This window comes from Lepisosteus oculatus, chromosome 7 (genome assembly GCF_040954835.1).
Source record: "Lepisosteus oculatus isolate fLepOcu1 chromosome 7, fLepOcu1.hap2, whole genome shotgun sequence".
Taxonomy (NCBI): domain Eukaryota; kingdom Metazoa; phylum Chordata; class Actinopteri; order Semionotiformes; family Lepisosteidae; genus Lepisosteus; species Lepisosteus oculatus.
In genome coordinates this window covers 53,328,050-53,349,993 of record NC_090702.1, presented here as the reverse complement: position 1 = coordinate 53,349,993, position 21,944 = coordinate 53,328,050, and the positions used below count along the sequence as shown (strand labels likewise).

Here is a 21,944-nt window from a genome sequence, read left to right as displayed (position 1 = left end):
CTTTCAGTTTTAGAGACATACAGACCGTCCGTATTCAGCTTTTAAAAAAATGTAACTACAGTGCAGTAAACATGTTGTTGTGCTTTTCTAGATAGCATGATTTTTGTACTGTAAATACTTCATACTGTATTTCCTTTCATTATTAATATAATATATTTTCTACATCCCAGAGTTACTGTATCAGGTTTGTACTTTTCCACATAAATTATAAAGGATGCAGAACCTTTGCACAAAGCAATTTCAAAGATTTTCAATGTTTTTTTAAATTTTATGAATCATTATTTTTACTTCCTAAAAGTGTCCTTGTCTATTGACAGAAGTTTTATTTGTGCATGGACGCATGCATACAGCAGATTGGAGCACTGATTGGATTGATGTTTCCGCCAAAGAAAAAACAAAGAACACATGCAAACTATTCAATGGACACAACTGAAAATATTCAGAGAGAAAAATAAATGAGGACATCTCATGAAAGCGTAAATGTTTTTGTTTTTGGGACTCATATTTATAAGATGAGTCAAAAACAGCTTTTTAACAGAGAATGTGACCTAATGGGTGGAGCGATGGCTCTGTGGCTAAGGATCTTTGCCTGTGGCTGGAAGGTTGCTGGTTCAAATCCTGCAGCTGGCAGAGGAATCCTACTCTGTTGGGCCCCTGAGCAAGGACCTTAACCCCAACTGCTCCAGGGGCACTATACAATAGCTGACCCTGTGCTCTGACCCCAGGCTCTCTCCCTGTCTGTGTGTCTCATGGAGAGCAAGCTGGGGTATGTGAAAAGACAAATTCCTAATGCAAGAAATTGTATAGGATTAATAAAGTGATGTTAATGCAATCACTTGCAAAGGCAGTTAGCTGGACTCTTCCTTTGAACTCTGGTTACAAATGAGAGAAGGCCATTTGGTTTGGCTTGATAGTTAGTAACTAAGAGAATTGTATTACTGTAATAGTACAGTAATTGATGGAAAGAATCTCATCAGGCCATTTATTGGAGGTAGGCAGGGTTTTGGCTTCAACAACAAGGTTGTTACAATAGTAATTCTAGTACTATCAAGTCATAAACTTAGTTTTTTACAATGATAAATTGGTAAAATACAATTGCCAGTTATTTTCTAGACTACCGGAGGAACTAAAACAACATTATTCATGTGTGACTATCCCAAAGCCGTCAAACAGAAATCTGATTTATTTTGTTCTCTGGTTTGGTTCCAAGTTAGAATGAAAGTGAATACAGACTGAAGTGAGTGGATTGAAAAGAATAAAAAAACTCAACTAGAATCGCTGAGAAAAATAAACCTGCCATCACAGGCAGATTTCTCATGTAAACTCATCAATCAATCAAAAGACACAAATGCAAGCAAGCTCTTTTGAAACAATAAACTGGCCCTCACTGCAGTTACTCAGAAACAGATTGAAAACTTTTTTCCCCACAAACGTTGACAACAGGGAATGAGGTGGAATAAGAGGTTAATTATGTACCTTTTGGAAACAGTCTGGGGTGAAGTGGACAAAATTCCAGATTAATTTTAAAATTGAATCCCCAAGGAATGATTGCCTATGTTATCCACAAAGCAGCAACTGTATACACAGAAAGATCTGAGCCATATTAAAGAGCATACTGTTTACCCTACCATCTTTATAAGACGAAGTTGATTTGCTTATGGAATTGTGCCAGTTAATTAATAACACACTAGATCACATTTGGTCTACTGTAAATAATGTTTATTAACAAAATATTGAATATACAAATATTTTATAGATCATTTTTTTAGACAGTATAAAATCAAGACAAATACTGGCACGTCAACATAAAAAAGAAGTAGCAAACCTTACTGCGCTTGAACTGTAAGATGACCAGGGGAAGGGTCATTCATAACCAGTATTTCCGGAACGAAACACTTAATATACAGTACTTAATATAGACCTGAGCAAGATGGCCGCTAAGGAGAATCAGCTGACCCGTTGTTGGAGAAAGCATATTCAGCGATACGAGACACAGGTGAGCTACATCAGGAAACAAAACATAAATGCCCCAGAAGCGGTGAGCCAGCACGGAAGCTGACAAGGTAAATGCATTTTGGAGGAAGAGGGTGATTAGGATTGTGGTTAAAAGGATTAAGGAATAACGGACTACGGTTTGTAGGTTGCGACTTGGATACGGTGCGGATTTGTGTGGACATATGGACTTTGGAATTTGGATTGTTTAATCGATACAGGAAACGGATTACGGATTGGAATCGGAAAACAAATGGACAAAGTAACGGAGAAGAACTTTTCGCTAGGGTGGGAATTCCTAAAGAGATCTTAACCAACCAAGGAACTCTTTTTATGTCAAAAGTAATGCGAGACTTATGTAAGCTATTGGGTATACATCAGATCTGAACCTTGGTCTATCACCCTCAAACCGACGGGCTAGTCGAACGTTTTAATAAGACCCTGAAAAGCATGCTGAGGAAGGCCATGCAAAAGGATGGTAAAAATTGGAATCAGCTGCTCCCGTATCTCATGTTCGCCGTTCGAGAAGTACCTTGGGCCTTGAACGGATTTTCCCCATTTTAATTCCTATACTCTCAGAAACCACGGGGCCTATTAGACTTGGCCAAAGAATCTTGGGAGCATCATTGAACACATGGAGCAGATGAGAGAAAGAATAAACATTATTGTTCCCATTGTGAAGGAAAACCTGGAGAAAGCCCAGGCTCAACAAAAACAGATGTATAATAGGGGAGCTATTGTGAGAGAATTTCAGCCTGGGGACAAAGTATTGGTCTTAGTTCCAACCCCAGAATGAGGTGGTGGAAAAAGTGGGTCCGGTTAACTACAAGGTCAAGCAACATGACAAAAGACGGCAGCATCAAATCTACCATGTAAATTTATTGAAGAAATGGCATGGTACAGAAGTCCTGCTCTCCCACTTCTCCCCTGACCCTATGGAAGAAGAAACAGGTGCTGTAGCCATGGGATACCTGGCTCCAGCTCAGAAGCAGGAATTACAAGAATTCCTAGGGAAAACAAAGATGTTTTTTCCCGGACACCTGGTCAAACACTTCTTATACGACATAAGATTATCACAGAACCAGGGAAGAGGGTAAGACTACCCCCCTGTCGAATACCGGAAGCCAAAAGAAAATTAATTAAAACATTGGGCAAAATGCTAGATATGAGAATAGCCCGATAGTTTTGATACCAAAGCCAGATGGAACTATTCGGTTTTGTAACAATTTCAAAAAGTTGAAATGAAATCTCGCTGTTTGATGCATACCCTATGCCCCGTATAGAAGAACTAATCGAGCTATTAGGTAACGCCCAATATATCAGTACACTTGATCTTACGAAAGGATATTGGCAAGTGCCGCTGGCTGAAGAAGATAAAGCCAAGACCACTTTTGCCATACCTGAGAGGCTGTACCAGTATCGGGTCCTACCATTTGGTTTACATGGTGCTCCAGCTACGTTTCAATGGTTAATGGACCGAATATTGAGACCTAATCGTCTATTACGTTTTGCGGCTGCCTACTTGGATGACGTCGTAATTCATAGCACGAAATAGGAACAACATCTACAACACCTGGAAGCAGTGACTGGAGCTCTGTGAGAAGCAGGATTAACAGCCAATCCAAAGAAATGTTGTTTAGGGGCCCGGGAAGCCAATTATCTTGGTTATACGATTGGGAGAGGATTGATCATGCCACAAGACTGGAAGGTGCAGTTAATTAAAAACCGTCCCAAACCTTCTGCGAAGAGGCAAATACGAACATTTTTGGGACTTGCGAGTTATCGCCGTTTCATTCCAGGGTTTGCTTCCATTGCCGCCCCTCTACATGATTTAACAAAGACAAGTTGTCCTGAAAAAATAAAATGGACCGAATTGGAAGAGAGGGCCTTTCAAGTCTTAAAAACAACTCTCTCTTCTCAACCAGTCTTATAGGTACCGAACTTAAATAAACCTTTCATGGTACAAACTGATGCTTCTGACACTGGAATTGGAGCCATACTCACACAAGAAATTGATGGTCTGGAGCATCCTGTTGTATGTATTAGTCGTAAGTTAAATCCCGCAGAAAAACACTATTCTACGATAGAAAAAGAATGTCTAGCAATAAAATGGGCCCTTGACTATTTAAGGTATTATTTATTAGGAAGACAGTTTATATTGTATACAGATGATGCATCATAACCTACAAAATATGGACAAAAATAATCGAATTACGGGATGGAGTCTTTGTCTTCAAAGGTTTCAATTCCGAACAGTATATAGACCCGCAAGGAAACAAGGGAATGTACTGTAGATGCCCTCTCCTGAATGCACTGCTTATTTTTATCTAGACTGCCTGAGGACGGGGCTGATCTCAGGGGGAGGGAATGTAAGATTACCAGGGGAAGGGTCATTCATAACCAGTATTTCCGGAAAAAAACACTTAATATACTTAATATAGACCTGAGCAAGATGGCCGCCAAGGAGAATAAGCTGACCTGTTGTTGGAGAAAGTCTATTCAGCGATACAATGAGACACAGGTGAGCTACATCAGGAAACAAAATATAAATGCCCCAGAAGCGGTGAGCCAGCGTGGAAGCTGACAAGGTGAATGGTTTTTGGAGGAAGAGGAGGATTACGATTGTGGATAAGGACTAACGGACTACGGTTTACGGATTATGGACTACAGTTTGTGGGTTGCGATTTGGATAGGGCACGGATTTGTGTGGACATACGGACTTTGGAATTTGGATTGTTTAAGGATACAGGAAATGGATTACGGATTGGAATCGGAATACAAATGGACAAAGTAGCGGAGAAGACCAGTGTGGTGTGAGTAACATCCCTTTTACACCTGCTTTTTCCCTGGTGACACCACAGAACACATTTTGCATTTTTAATTATACAGCCTCTCTTTCAGTCCATTTACTTTCATCATGTGGTTGTGTCTTGCGCTATATGCTGTAGTAGAAACCAGGCTTAAAACAGTGTTATTTAAGTGTTCATCCAGATGTTTTATTCTGATCCAGCGCAATGACAACAGGCATTGGAAAAACAAGCTAAAAGACTTGTCATTAGATTTTCTTCTGTCATATTGTTGCCTTTGGGTCCTGACACAAGCTTGTTCCATTGACTTGGAATGAGTGCCTCTCCCTTTTGTGGAAGACTCAGGCTCCCCTGGCAGAAATCTGAAAGCTTCTGAAGTGGCATAGCGATGCCAACATTCTTTATTTTCTTCACTGAAGTGGTGGAACATCTATTTGCATTTTCCCACTGAAGAACATCTTCAGGGTTACAGACTGTGGATTATTTTTTGTCCCAGACTCTTCTTTTAAAGCAATATTTCATTTTCCCCCAAATAAAATATAAAGTAAATAAGCAAAAATATAAATAAATAAAATGAGTGTCTTAACATTCAGATTGTTATCTGGGAAAATGGAATCTGCAATCGTTCTGGCTTCCTTATTCAGTCAGAGATCAAATAAACAGCTGAAGCCAATTTCTGTGAAAGATGAAGTCATGAACTGACAAGGAACCAGCTTTGATCCTGTCATTCAATATCAGGTGAGACAAACCTTTTCTGACTGACTTTCCTTCAGTGTAGCTGTAAATTTAATCTGGCAATCTATCACAAAAAATATACTGTAAACTAAATGGTAAAACAAATGGACACTTTTTGATCATTTTGAGAATACAATTCCCCAATGTCTATTAAGTATGCATAAGTTACTCTTCTTAAATCTGTTTTGCACGTCCATCATATTTTCACATTGAAAATATGGTTAAAGATTCAGAGTATGGGGAATGCAGTGACATTTCAGAGGTATATAATCACTGTTTTCTAGACATGCCTAGGTTATTTCATACAGTGAACACACATCTCATTGGATTGAGATCTCTCCCTTCTGCCTGCTCCCCATTCTCCATTAATACCATACATATTGCCAGATGGGCAAGGCTACTCATATTAGTGAGTCAAAATTCCATACGACTGATTTGATCAGGGAGCAAGTAATGCAGCTACAGAACAGGGAGCAGCTGTCTGGTAAAGGTACTTGGGAAAAACACAATCCCTTTGGGCATCAGTTACAGATACCCTGCTCACTTCTTATCATCCGAGTGAGAAAGGTTAAAAAATATTTCATTGAATCAGACTCCAGAAAATCACATGGACAGGCAGTGCCTTCACGCAATGAATCTGGCTGATGCTTTCATCCAAAGCACCTTACAGTTATATGTAAATACCCATTTACATAGCTGGGTATTTCACTGGAGCAGTTGGAGGGAAGCACGTCACTCAAGGGAACAACAACTGTGTCTCACCTGGGATTTGAGCCCATAACCATCCAGCTAGAACCCTACCAACTTCTCCACAAATATTTGTTATGATGGTTTTTCTATTATGTAAGCATGTAATATTTAGGACATAAATAAAGTGATATATTTTAAAGCAGACATAAAACAAGATTGAATAAACAAGCATTTCTGATTTTTGGATGTTTGAATGTTATACTCTTGGCTATTGTACTTTGCAAGTTAAGGATGTTTAGGTAAATGCTTTACAATATATATTTAGAAGGTAATTCATGCAAGGTTGTACTGTATATAGATTACATGTAGACTAAAAATAAGGTGTATGAGCATAGCATACTTACATTTAATGATATATCTCATTTTAGGGTCTACATAGATAAATTAACTACATACAGTAGATAAACTCATAAATAACAATAATGTGATTTGTGATCACATAGCATAAGTGTGAAGAAAGACTCTCCATTTTTGAAAAAATGAAAAGTATGATACATTATGTGAACATTATTAAATGAGACACTATCAAGGACCTGAAAAAAAATACAAAATGCAAAGTGTTTCTTTTTAAAACCATATCTTTCCATCTCTTAGACAAATTCAACTGTCTGATTCAAAAGACAGGACCTTCAACAGCACAGATCCCAACTCCTTTACTAAACAACAGCCAACAAGTGAAAAGGGTGATTTCTTAACCTATACATGAGCCAAGCCACCAACACTATTCCATTCAGATTATACACATTCATACAGGCTAGTAAAGTTACAAAAATACAGAGGGGTTCCAGAAAACAGAAGGCCCTTCAACCCATCTAGCTTGTTTGGTTTCTGTTAAGACACTAATCCCAAGATCTTATCCAACTACTTCTTAAAATAATTCAGGGCATCAGGTTTAACAGCATGGCTTGGTACCTCATTAAAGACTCTCACAACCCTTTGCATGAAAAAGTGCCTCCTGTTCTCGCTAGGAGAAAGTAAGCTCTTCAAAATTTTTTTGTGTATATTTGCAACAGTGAATAAAGGCAAGCACACACCGTGGACAGGGGTGTCAGATGAATGGGCACACCGGTATGGGAAACATGAGCACAACCGTTCCAGAGCAGGAACAGGACAAGCACCATCGCTCTCATGGCAGAAATGGCCTCCCGGGAAGCATGCTGAGTCTGGAAAATAAAGGGAAAACACTGGTGTGTACAGCTACAGGGGTTCACAGCCCCTGATCTCCAGTTTTACATTTCGTTTTAAAAAGAGATGCTAAATTAAAAGGAACACAAATACATAACAATTAAAACATCCCAAGAAGACTACAGTATACAGTATATAACCTCGTATTTATACAGTACACACGTATAACTATATGGAGAAAGACCTGCCGTATTCAGAAGAGCACCCTAATCCATAAAAGTGTTTTATTATTATTATTTCCTATAATATGTCAGCACTCCAGGTAGACTGAACACCCTCTGGAGCAGGTCCTGCTTAGTCCACAAGACCACCCTACTGCTATGTGGGTGTTTATTTCCAGGCGTCAGACCGAAGAACACAAAACGGTGATTTGCTCCATCCTGCCCATTAGGTTGCTGGGAACATATTGAGCAGAAGATCCCGTTGAGCTGTTTCACGTAAGATCTGAAGGAATCACTGTTATTAACATGGGTGGCCAGCTTCTTCCAGGTAGGCACTGCCCTTTTAAATCAATGACCTTGTATGGAGTTGTGTCATACAGTATATTGTACACATTATGCGTCTCGTATGTCAAGGCTGCTCATTAGAATATGACGGGCCTCAGCATGTATTTTGCCGAGTCAAAAAGTTCCCCAAAAAACTAAAAGACCATTTTTTTTGCTGCATCCCTTTTTCTTTAGCAGGCATCTACTGTACATTTACGACAGAAAGGCAATTATAGCAGCAAGTATTATTAACACAATCCTTTTTATTTGTGCACTGAATGACAGGAAGTTCAGTGCCTGTATTTCTTAATGTCTGGGTATGCTTTTAATGCACTCTGTGTAGATTTTTTCAATCTCTTCTGACTTTCTTGCATTATTTTATTATAATATTTTCATACTGGATATTTCAGTTCTAATTTGCACAGATTATTATAGCTACTGTCTGACACTACAATACATTAAATTATTACCAGTAATGGTGCAAACTGCACTTTCTTTGCTTTTTAATGTATGGTGTATGGTTAAGTATGGTTTATTTATACATTAGCTTTAAATTTAAGAATCCCAAAATGTTAGTGTAACACCTCAGCTCAAGATAATAAAATGTTCTTGTGAGATATATACACACACATACTCATTTTGATTTTGGGTTATTGGAAACTACATAATACTGGCAGTTGACTCAGCAGAACCTATGATATGTAAACTTACAAATATTTTTTTATATTGTTTATGTCTACAGTCACCTGAGATTCGCACTGCTGTAAGTGATCTGTTGCACAGCATTCAGAATTAGTTTGATATTGGAAAAATCAACAGTACTTTTCAATATTCAGTGTACTGTGATAAAATTATTATTAGAAAAATACACAGTTCATCAGGTCTTATGATCACACAAACCCATCAGGCAAATACAAAAATCCATATTGTGTTAAAGTCCTTACATACCACATTATGATCTTTTAAACAACACCATCATCACAAAAATGGCAAAAAATTTCTTGGCTCAACTAAACTGTTGGACATATTTCTCAGGTCAGTCACTGAATTCACAGGTTTGTACCCTAACAGATATAAAGTGTTATTGCAAACAGTTTGGACTGTCTGAACAATATCAAAAGCCAGATTTAATCTCCAGCTTTCAGCGGTAGCTTTGGAATTTCTCGTTGTTGAAAATTTATAATTCCCTTCTGGGATTGCGCTTCTGTTGGTGTTGTGCATTATCCAAGTGCGAACTTTTTCATCCATCTCCAGGCCGATAAACTTGTAAATTTCTTTGGCTTTCTCTTCTGGATTTTTAGCCAAGTCCTCATACCTAACCAGCAAGTACTTCCCTCTCAGCCAGGAGGGTTTCTGAAAGCCAGTCTCAGCTGAGTCCGACAGATCTTGGCACGTCCTGGTGATCTGGGAGAGGTCAATGTAATGCGGTCTCCTGCCAGTGGCGTTCCATATTTTCCAAGCGCGGAACTGGTCCATGAAAGCGACCATCCTTGACGCCAGGATTCCCCGAGGGTCTCGCACCAAGTGTACAATCTTCAGGTTCAGCCTTGGATCCTCCGAGAGGATCTTCAGGTCCTTGATTTCGGGGATCCGAACTGTTTTAATAGCCATAGACCCTCTTTTCTGGCACGCTCTAGCAGCCAGGGTGAGGTTGAGCGTCCGACACTTCTTAGAACACCAGATTTCATCCGGCTCTTCGGTGTCGGGGAGTTCCTTACACACTGGATGAGAGCACAAGGCACTGCTGGAACTCCTCCTGAAGAATGAGCCCGTGACGTGGTCCCTGGGCTCCGGTTTGATGTAATTCTCCAAAAAGTAGAAATCGCAGTTGTAGAGGTTGTGGAGCAGGTCTCTGTACGCGCCCAGCAAGGCGCGGCGGTCCAGGATTTTCCGAAGCCGCGTGCTGGAGTTGGTGAACGCCTGCTGAACGTGGTAGAGCGGCTCGAACAGGTAGAAGATGTCAGGGTGCTGGTTGAACAGCTGCCCGGTGAAGGACGATCCACTTCTAGTGGTCGCGAAAAGGATGATGTGGTTCCTGCCGTGAAAGTGGGAGGTTCCGGGAGGCTGAATTCCATCGTCGCAGAGCGATCTCCATCCATACTCTGCGGGGAAGAATGAGAGAGCAACAACAGTTTGGCCAAGTCTGATTAGGTACTCCAGTAGAAGTGATCTCAAATGTCATTTCAGAAACAGGCGTAGGCCTAAAACAAGTGTTCCTAGGAGATATTCAAGAATCTTTATTCATTGGAATTATTTTAGAAGTCGGGAAAATGAAAAAGAGCAGATCTGTTTGGCCGAACAAGGCTCAACAAGGAAAGGATGGCAAACAAATGCGACTGTCAAAGTGAGTTTCTGCATTTCCAAACACCCTGGACTGCAATGCACCTTAGTGAGTTTGCATTGTGTATTTGATTACAGTGCCGAACTGTACCACTGACAAACAGTTAAATCCCACAATGCCACAGTAAGTGGTGTTCAGGAGTCAGGACGTGCTCTTCCCTATGGAAGAGAATTTCCAGACCAATCCTCACATGTGGTGAGTATTAACACTTTGCTTAAATTTTTGCTTCTTCTTTGAATGAGACATTACATGTTCCTGACTACTTACTGTACTCATTAGTCCAGTGGCATAGTTCATACGATAGAGTGGTTAACCCCAGCATTTTGGCTACATTCCTCTCTGGGCTCGCACATTCTGGCCACATTAAAGATCTCCAATAATTGAACTGGCAAAACAATTCCTCAGCCTTTCACCTGATCTAGTTCAGGTGGGTAGGTTTGTCAGCATGCGTAGGCTGCAAAGGAACAAGTAATAGGTTTATTCCATGCTGAAAAGAGAAGAAAGAAAACACAACGTTTTGGCCGTGGAGCCTTCTTTAGGTGTGGTTCCCCTTCCCCTGATCTGCTGTGTAGCAGGGATGCTGGTACAGAATGCCTCTTGTGTGTCACTCCAGTAGGGCTGCACCTCAGCATTAGTTCAGGTGGGTCCCTTCCCATATCTAAAGGGTTATGAGATCCTCAGGGATGCAAAATGCTATTCAGATGTACACAAAGGTAGCATTAGCAGTACATTCAGCATTCAGTGAGTAACCACAGCTGTAAACATACTGTAGAGATTTACTTACATTGTCTTACAATGAGAGATGTTCCTGTTTACAGGTCTGTGTGAATAAAATATTAAAATATTTCCTATAGTTAAAAACATAAAAAGGAATCCCTGTTGGTTAGAGACTATATACACTGTTATTTAGGGATATTGACTCAGCTATTGCTTATTATTTTATGGTAACAAGTTAATAAGTGTGTTGTGCTAATTAAAGTTACACAAAGTAATTAGAATGATGAACATCCCATTTTCGCAAATTATTTTATATTACAATATGACAAATGTTCAATTAAAAATATGTATAGCCTCATAATAATCTGTTCACATTTTGCATTCCTTGAAATTTGCTAAATCTTTCACACTGCTGTTGCATCCTCCATCCTAGCTTGGTGCCCATTCTTTTGAATTAGATTGCTGAAATTTAAGCGCCGTTCCTTGCTCGACACTCTGTCTCCTCTTACTTCATGGGTTATCTAAAATATAAACAGGAGCACTTTTCAAGATCCGCCACTGCCTGATTGGAAACTCACTGATGGCATTCAATGAGTAACAGAAAACTGATGCCTTGGATATCCAGTTAAATATATAATATATATAAAATATTATATCAAAATATGATATAATAATATTATATAATAAAATAATATATAATTTATTATATGATAAAATATAATTTTATATATATATTTTTAACGGAACATGTTCCCCACATTGTTTGGGAGACATAAATGACGTTCAACATAAAAACCGAAGACATACTGTTCTTAACCTCTACTATCTCAGCTGTTCCCATTTTGTATGTTTCATTTGTTTTTTGCTGCCCAAAAGCAATATTCTACACTTGTCTAAAGAACATCTACCCTGGCCCTTCCTGTGCTTTGCATGATGTGAAAAAGAGCACAGGCCACCTCCTTTCCGTTTTTGACACTTATGACTGGCTCCAAGACAGAGCAGGTGTTTAACCAGACTTGAACGTGATCTAAATCTTTTTAAATTGCATTTGCTGCTGCTACAGTATATGCTTATCCTCCTAGTCTGATATAATCTATGAATTTGAAAGTTGTATTAACTGTACCAAAATCTCCAGTGAATCATTGATATAAATTTGGAAGAGCAGTGGTTCTAGTACAGATTCCTGTGGTACTCCACTAATCATATCACCACAATTTTTCCCTTTATCTTTACCTTCTGATTTTAATTTACGAACCAATTTTCATTCCAAACACCTTTTTCCCTGAACCCCTAAGGGGAATAAGGGAACAACAGGAATTATAACATCCCCCTTTTGAAGTGTGATGTACTGCACAAGGTTGTATGAGCATGAATTAACCAATAGTACTTTAAACTGAAAGATTTTTTAACAATTTACTATACTATTTTTAATAATGGTACCATATTTATATTATTGTTGTAACACTAAAAGGTAAAAGTCCACAGTCACTTTAGCACAAAAACCATAAAGAACTCAACTTCTCACAATTGTGCACATGTTTCAAGTTAGGTTGTGCCTGGGAATTCAGGTATCACAACATTCAGGTTAATCACTATTAACATTTTCTCACTTCTATTCTATGCTTCTCACTTCATAAGCCTATAGGGAGTTATTTTATTGCTTTTTGTGTTTTTGAAGTCTACTTTCACGGCAGTAGTCCTGTCCATCAATCTAGTGTCTCTAAAATATTATACCTTCTCTGTGTAACACTGTGATAAACTGTTACAAATGGCAGTAAGAAAAGAAACAACTGGAATTGTTTATGCTGTGATAAAAACAAGGGGATGACACAGATCAGTGGATAAGCCTCTAGACATGTAACTGCTAGGTTGTGGGTTCAAGTACTTGCTACAGACACAGCTGTTAGATCCTAGGAAAAGTACTTTACTCCAGTTATCAACGTCCACCCAACTGTAAAATAGGGCGTCAGCAGTGTCTCATCCAGGGGGGAGTCACATTCTCTCAGATCGCTTGATACAATGGAGACCAGGATGAGCTCTGGTGCAGTGAGCCCATGTGCTCAAGTGTGGACATTACCTTTTCCAACAGAAACAGAATGCCCTTACAAATGTGAGATTGTGTAATGTAGCAGCTTTATTTCTGAATGCAGAGATGGCAAATGTTTTTAATAGCAGATACAAAGCCAAAAAGTGCTCCAGCTAGTTCCTCCATATTGTTCATACGGATCAGCCTTTCAATAATGTTGCGACTGTCTATGCCAGGGTCAATGAAGCTACAAAACCTGACAGGATTGGTAGATAGTAGCTGGCTCTCTTCCTCCTGGACCAATGCCCCATTACAGTGACAGGTGACACCTTATGAATGAGGTGTTCCACTGAGGTCTGTCTCCTTTGTCTTTATACCGTAAATCCCCATGGCATTGTTTGTAATAGTAAACAAGTTAACATGTGTCCTGGCTAAATTGAATTTTGGGTTTGGACAATCTGGCTTCCTTAAGGTTCCCTTCAATTTAACTGGTGAAGCAATGTCACACTTCTCTACCTGCTCTCCTGTTTAGTCAGCTGCTGGCACAAAATGGCCACAGTATGTCACCCAAGAGGACACTGCTCTTCAGGATAGCAGAAGTGGATCCTCTTGTATGTGTGAAGTACTGTTCTCTGGGATCTTTTGGAATAAAAGGCACAATACAATTGCAAGGCTTTTTTATTTTTATTAACTGTCATTTTCAAGGCTACATGCATACCAGTGAATCTCTCTCTAATTTACTAGACAGTTATTAGACCCCTCTTTGTTTGGATTCCTGAAAATGTTTTAGAGTTAATATTATTATAAATGCATACAAATGGCTGTCTTATGTTATCAAATGGCTAAAGTTAACATATTACATTTATTGCGGCGCCTTTTATTTGTACAGCCCCACTAATGCGAAATGCCTGTGAAACATGAGGGCAGCACAAACTGAACAAAAGAGTCTATGGCACAGGCATGGGCAGCAGTGCAGTGCAGACAGAAAAAAAAATCATTCAAGCAGAAAAGAGAAATGAATATGTTTGGTTGGGTCTTTGTAATGTACAGTAAATTGGCTTTGAAAGTGTTGTAGGATTTTAGGTGGAGATCAAGAAAATTGACCAAGATCTTCACCACAGGCAGAAAGGTCTGGGGAGCATGAGGACAAGAACCTTTGATGGGCAAGCTCTTTTATGAAACCTTATTGTTTAATTTGATGCATGGATGAGACACAGTGCCCTAGGAACTGGAAACAGTATACCGAGTGATGGGGTCCATTAGAGCATTTGAATTAACAGCAGGTTTTTAAAAACCAAACATGTCACTGCAGATAGATACAGACAGATGTTAAAGAACCCTGCTGTCTGCAGAGTGATTATCAAATCAAATCCCGATTCTGCATTTCAAGAACCTAGAATTAATCAGCAAACATTGCTATAATTCTTTTAAGACCTGGTCTTAACACGCTGCACTCTTTTGCAGCATTTACATATTCACCGATATCTGTCTGCTGCCATTTCTTCACTGAATTCATTCCTCTTTCAATGAATAATGCAACGTGTTTTCCCCAACAGCTGCATACAACATTCATTTTGTTTCCTTTTTATCCTGCATATTCTCCTTTATAAAAGATGTTGGGACACATGAGTCAGTAAATTAACTGTTTATACCAGATGTACTTTGAAACTCCAGAGCATCTGAATGGAGAAATTAATATTGTGGAATCCCATAATTTAAAATACAATTTCTAACAAATTCTAAGAATCATCTTTTTGTTTTTTTAATTCTTTCAAGTAATACCTGGGATAGAAAATTGTTACACAGAAATTGCAAACACTGCTTTATGAACAAAAAACTCTAGTAGAGAGCAAATTAAATTCAAATACATTTAGATACAAATTCAGAACCAACTCCTGGCAGATGACATTTAATGTAGACAAGTGCATGCAGGTAGTAAAAACAACTATAAATACAAAATGGAAAACACCAAGCTAGAAAAGGCTACTTATAAAAAAGGCTCAGATGTTTCTTTTAGACAATGTAGGAAAATAATTAAAAGGCAAACAGAACATGAAGACAAATAGTTTAAAAAGTGAAGAATTGAAATCAAGGGTTATGTCAAAATTGTACAACACACTACAAGGTAACATGTTACAAGTGTTAAAACCCTCAAAAGCACCGACAAAGTCAACTCAGATTTCTGCAGAACAAAACAGGAACCAGAAGACATACTGTACGTGGAAACTATATGGCAATGCTTTTAGAACCAAGAACAGGGCGCACTTCATTTCCCCAGGGGCTTTGGGAGTCTGGAACAAGCTACCCAGCTGTGTTGTTGAAGCCGATACCCTGGCTTCTTTCAAGAAATAGCTCGATAAGATCCTTGGATCAATTAACTACTAACTGCGAAACAGGCTAAACACCAAGATCATTTTTACTGGAGTTGATTTGTTATTGTCTTTTTAGGATAGGAGCAATATGGAGTTCACAAGCGCTTATCAAATCCCCTCTGCGCATGGTAACACATTACCCAATGATGTTTGCCCTCTGCTGGCCATTTGCATGTACACAGTTTAGCCACATTCAAACACTTGATATCCCATGTTGGATTTTTTTTCATTGACATTAGGCATAAATCTATTTTCATTCGAAATTGCTAGCTCTACACTTAAATGGTTTACTCTCTCATTCACTAATGTTGTTAAAAAAAACTTAACATCAAAGGAGGGAATTGTTACTAGTACCTTGCTGCACCACATACTTACATACTTTCAATAAACCCCATTAGTTAAAGATTTGCATAATTGAACAAAAACTCAGATGGAGAAAAAGTACAGAAAAATAAACCTTTTTCTAAAAACAGTTTGAAACCCCTGATTAGTACTCAAAATAAAGCTATGTGTTCTAAAGTACCTGACAGCTTCATTTGTTTATTTTCGTTTGCAAAAGGGGTGAAGGTAACACTTTTTTCCCCTACAAAAAGGAGGGGTTTTGAATGAGGCCCAATGTTTACAATCAGTGCTTGTGGCTGAATAGCCTTTGAACAGAGCCTTTTGATTCCTGGGCTGGTGACTAACAAGCTGGGGTGCAAAGGTTTTTCATCTGTACCCCTGCATCCCTGCTCCAGTTACACAATATCAAATCCCAAATGACAATCGTAAGAGGTCAATATTTGTTTAATTTAATATGACCAATACTATATCATTTTACGGTTACAACCCTGTGGGCCATTAAAAGGCAGAACTCTTTCTTCCCCTAGATTGCAACCTAAGCACTGTTATGCTGGGATCTTTTATAGAATTAGTTTCTTTATAACATTAAGGGCTGTTCTCACAGGTGTAGACCAATCGAATTATGTGCACTCTGGAGACATATCCATTTCAACCAATACACTGCTGTAATATACAAAGCAAGCACAATATGTACTGTCATTTTCCTGTAATAACTTCAGTTTGATGTAAAATTGTACAGTACCAAGCTTGCGCCCATACAATGTCACACAGAGTTTCGGAGGTCATCATGCTGTACGAGCCATATGTGGTTATTAGGCACAAGGTTAGTTTGATTAAAAAAGTGGGGGAAACACTTAAGCTCAACCCCTCTCGTGTGCATAGTGGTGCTGAGCTTTAATCAGGGTTTCTGAACCCGGGGAAGGATGAGAGGAAAGGTACAAAATAAGTGCAAAAAAAAAAAAACCCATGCTCAAATAGAGAATAAGGAGCATCTTCCGCCCTAAGGAGGAAAAGGGCGAGCTCCGAGCAGACACTGCCTTTACCTTTGAGATCCCTGTGGGGGCAGAGGTCGCCGCCCGGGCAGGGTGAGGGGAGCGAGGCCCTCAGGGACCGGATGGCTGTGTACTGGATCCCAAGGGAGGCACACACCAGGAGCACCACCGTCTTCCAGGAGCACTCCATCCCACCAGCCTCCCGACAATCTACATCCTTGGGAATGAAAAATTACAAGACAACCAGAAAAGAAGATGTGCAGCATGTAGGCCCGACAAAAAGTCCCTGGATTACTTTTAAGGCACTTCAAGGAAGACTTTAATATACATAGGTCATTGGCATCAAAGTGGAACTCGGATTAGACGCAATTTAAGAGATAAGATTACTTTATTGGCCACATACTGTACAGTTTCTTGCATTAGGAATTCATCTTTTCACATACCCCAGCTTCCTCTCGATGAGATACACAGACAGGGAGAGAGAGAAGCTGGGGGTCAGAGCTCAGGGTCAGCCATTGTACAGGAACCCTGGAGTTGGGGTTTAAGTGCCTTGTTCAGGAGCCCAACAAAGCAGAATTCCTCTGTTGGCCACGGGATTTGAACAGGCAACCTTCCAACCACAGGCACAGATCCTTAGCCACAGAGCCACCACTCCGCCCCATATAGACATTCAGTCAGTTGAGCTACTTTAATCCACTGTCGGCATCTGTCACAGCTGCTTATGGACGATACAGCTTCTTAATTGTGATTGATTTAATGAACATTTAAAAATTTCCTGTTGCTCAGAATTAAGACAAGTTTTAAGTTATAAAGGATGAGAAGTACCTAAAATGAGGACATTTGCACCCGTTTTTTAATTTTACAGTGGAACCAAACTTTGGCTCCCTTCTGGCACTTGGGGTGAAAATCCTCTAGAATCCTTTACCCCTTAACAGAAAGGTGTAATTAGATGCGTCTCTCTCTATTCTCAATCACTAAAGAAAGAACTGTATCCAGTCGAGATGCCTGCAAAGTCCAACCAATCAATAGTGCACAAGCGTGGCAAGTCATCATAATAATGCCAATGACAGAGGGAGATAATTGAAAAACAGCTAATTATGACAAATGACATGATGAACCAAGTCTCAACACTAAACAGAATGCATGCAATAAACTAATATGCTTCTACAACATACAGTATGAAGCTCAAATGCAGAGAAAACTGAAAATAGGATTACCTGCACAGTACAATGCTGAAAACTTCTACAACTATTATAATGAGTCTCCTTCAGCAACGATATTTGTATAAAACGTTGTTTATGTATCAGTGTCACAAAAAGGGAAATGTTTCAACACCACAGCTGGAAAGACTGCGGATGAAAACTGCTACAAAATCCTACAGAGAGCTCCCAGAAGCAGCTATTGTTCTAATCCTGTTGAAGAGGTGGACAAGTTTGGTTTTTCATTCTCAATTGTTGTTCAGTGTGTTTTTATTGTTTAAATTATAAATTACATCTTCTTCATCTAAAAAACAAACTCAAGTGGTTTATAGATTCAGACAAGTGTAATTTAACAACCTTTTTTTCCCAGTCAGAGAAGATACTGTAAATTCTTGGGAATCTCTTATTTGTATTTTCTGTAAGTGACAATGAAAAAGTTCAATTATTTCTGGTGTAAATAAAATATATAGTAGATGGCATAGGAAACAAAAGGTGTGATTACAGCATAAAGAAAAATACTGTAAGTATTTCAACAACGTTTTGCAAACAGTCAGGGTATATACTGTATCACATTGGTATTTGGATACACAGAGCTGTGAACTTTTTCACTACAAAAAGTAACCTGAAGCTACAATTTGTACAACATTTTCTGTTTCTGGATCATCTTTCAACACATTAAAACAATAAGATAATAACCCTCAATAGAATGTATATCAATACAGTACCCTGAACCTTGAAGGTTTATTAGAGCCATTTGCAATATCCCTAGGCTCAATACACAATTTTGGATATGAAACAATATTCTACTGATAAGAACACCTTCCCACCAGAATAAGGCTCATAGACAGCTGCTATAAATGAGAAGGATGTTGAATACATACATAGAGTAGAGTCAATACAACTAAAGATAACCATTTTCTCAGTCTAAACAACTGAGGAATCTGAGAGTAAAACATAAATCCAGGGGTTGCAGTCTTCTGAGAACCCAGGTTCTGGGTTAATTTGCTCTGAGGATGTGTGAGGCAGGGTGTGGGGACCTAGCTGTGTAATGCAGTGTATAAATGGAACTTTGCTTATGTGGTTGATCCATAAGGAAATGAGCTAGAAAGAGTACAGCTCATTTCACAATATTACCCAGCAGCCTTGGGCAAAATCGACACTGTTCTCTGCTGTAACTGAACCATTGACCTAGAAGTTATAGGCATTGTGCGCCTTTACCGCGGCAGTGTCCTTTTAAGACTAATGAAAGATATAGTTATAAACAACGTATATACAGTACAGCAGCACAAAGAACTTACATTTTGAGAAAATATATTTACAATGCGGAAACAGAGAAATTGAAAAACACACTAATAAAACACAACCAGCAGAGCAACGGAAAAGTGCTATAACACAATATTTGCATTAAAAATTACATTAAGTCCGTCAAAGAGTGACTGAAGTCTTGATTTAAACAGTCATTGCACTGAATTCCACTCTGGGCATCATAAAGCTAAGCCTCCCCTTTTATTTTCAGTCTGTGCTTTCCGTCTATCAGCATACTATATACTGTAGTAGGTACCCCTGGTGCAGTCTTTCAGTATATGCGAAATCAGAGCTGCTCTGTGATTATCATCTCAATTCAGGTAACCTCCCAGGCGTGAAAATGCCGCTCTGCCACGTGAATATGAGGGAGCTCGCCTCTTGTATTGCTTTTCTACAGCCCCGCGGAAAACCCTCGCCTGAGAATCGGAGATCCTCAAGTCACATCGGTTGTACTTTTGGGAGAACCGAAATTAAACGTATCAGACAGTACAATACAATGCGTAGCCAAACGCTGCTTATACATTGTAAAAAGTTGTATTTTTTATTTAAAAAACAAACAAACATTTGGATGCCTTTTTACGGAACGAGAGAGGAAAAAAAGGTGTTAATAGCGCTCGTGCGACCAAAACTAAAATAAAACAGCACTTTCTATTTCAACTTCTGTTGTATCATAGCAACAGGCATTAGACTTTAAAAGCTAAATCTGCTTTCAAAGATCAATGTAGGATCTGTCCAGTTCTATTTAGAAACTTAGGCAGTCGTGCGCTATACTTTACATACCTGAGAACGTTTTTTTCATCTTTAAATTACAAAATTCCAAAATTATAAATATTCGGAGTTGCCAGCTGGTTTTCTACCAAAGGTCTTTTAAATGATCAAGCAATGTCTTGCCAACAAATACTAAACTAAGATTTTGGCACCTGTACCCTAAACCGCAAAGATGAAAATGCCTTTGGGTATTAAATCAATTGGTTTTGTAATAGTGCATTCTAAATATGCAGCTCAATTACATACTATTCTACATCTTATCAATGTACATAATCGATTTGTTATTTAACGTCTAGCTAAAATTCAAAACAGTGTTTTAGCTAGAAATCAAAATAAAGGAAAACCATAACGCAACAGGGAGAATGTGTTAAAGCATTACTTGCAGTAACTTATTTTGATGATTATGTTGCTGTACTAACAATGTTTAGTCTATAAAATCATGCACTTAATATGATGAATTGATCATGTGTCTATACACATAGTTCAACTGTATTAATTTTATTCTTGATAGAGCCCCCCCCAGTACCAATAGTTACTGTTCGCGGAATACAAAGTTTATGTTCACAAAGGACAGGCTTTTTATTGCAAATATTTTAAAAGATGCAGAAAGCTACCGCTGAAATTCAGTCCGAATTCAGTCTCACCTTTTTCCGGGATTCCCTGAGTAAATGAAACCATAACATCTGGCAAAGCAAGTCTCCGATAATTAATGCAAGCTAATTTGAAAGTAAAGTATTCTATATGAATACTATTTGCTAAGTTTGCTGTGCTGTAGGATAAAAAAAAACATACACACATTCTAAAGTATTGCGATTAGTGGTACAGTACATAACCAAGCTGAAGGAAAGGTAACGGGAAGGAGAATGTTGGCATTTTTAACAATATTCTGCATCATATACTAATCGTAATGGATAAAAAAAAATGCGTCTCTCACCTTTCTCTTTTGTTTATTTCATCCAAAATCTAGCGTCTACTTCAACAATCTCGGGAAAATCACATCTTGCTTCCTCGGCTAGCTAAGTTGTTTAAATACTCCTCCGTACAGAGCACTGGCAGGAATGTCCAATAGCGGGGAAGAATCGACAGTCCAATTGGAAAGAAAGGGAGGCGCAGACCTCAGAAGATCCAGACAGGGCAGGAGCTACAGGACACCGAGCGAGCGGGCGGGCGTGTCCGCGATTCGTGCAGCGCTTTTGTGTTTGATGCAATTGCTTTAATATTTGGTGGTGTGATATCACAAACAGAGGCCAAGTCAATTGAAGCGTTCATTTTTATTTTTTCCCGGAAACACATTTTGAGCCAAAATCACAAATTGCGCAACGAGGAGAAAAGTGTGAGGTGTCTCACTATACAGCAGATCTGTCCCAGAGCTGAAGTCACTGAACTTTGAGTGCACTGTGTTTAACAGGTAACACTTCGCTTGTTACCGAATTACAGTAACGCACCTTAGTCCTTAGTCCTTATGTAGCTTCAGCGTCCCCCTTACCCATTCGTGGCGAATCTTGCACATTCAGAAGAAAAATTGAATTCGCCGCCAAGGCTTGTGAAAAATGCTATAAACATTTGTAAAACAATGTCGTAAACCAATTAAATTCCGATACAGAAGTAAATAAGGATGCCTGTTATTGATATTTTAAATGCATTATTTAGCACAAGGGTCAATGTCAATAAGCTTAAAAAGCTTAAAAAGTTTCGTTGTTTTTTCAATTTGTTTTTCATTCATATCACTCATTATGATCATCGCATTAATCAATCACAGGCTCGCATCTGTATGACAATGTTATCTGCAGTGTGAGGGATCTCTATAACGATGCAGTCCATCTTTTTTTTTTTTGGTGTAAAGGACAGCCGAATCGACTACAGTCCTTAAAGGAAAACAGGAATATTAACTTTAGTAAAAATTGTGTCACAGAAGCCTAACGTTCTTG

General features: G+C 38.9%; 1 protein-coding gene across 4 annotated transcripts in view; it reads right to left on the bottom strand.

Moving 5' to 3' along the window:
- The window catches only part of LOC102698485 (carbohydrate sulfotransferase 1), a 39,523-nt gene extending 18,409 nt beyond the window's left edge, over positions 1-21,114 (bottom strand). For 2 of the 4 annotated variants that reach the window (XR_001478935.2, XR_001478937.2), the window contains exons 1-3: positions 20,951-21,113; positions 16,796-16,961; positions 7,319-10,056 (exon numbers count right to left, since the gene is read on the bottom strand). Coding sequence is in view for 2 of the 4 variants with exons in the window: in XM_015352007.2 (XP_015207493.1) it covers positions 8,933-10,056; positions 16,796-16,934 (1,263 nt within the window). In the remaining 2 variants the exon portion in view is untranslated. Of the gene's footprint in view, positions 1-1,760; positions 10,057-16,795; positions 16,962-20,950 lie in introns of those variants that run through there. The other 2 variants (XM_015352007.2, XM_015352006.2) reach the window with 2 other exon arrangements.
- Positions 21,115-21,944: the final 830 nt, after the last annotated feature.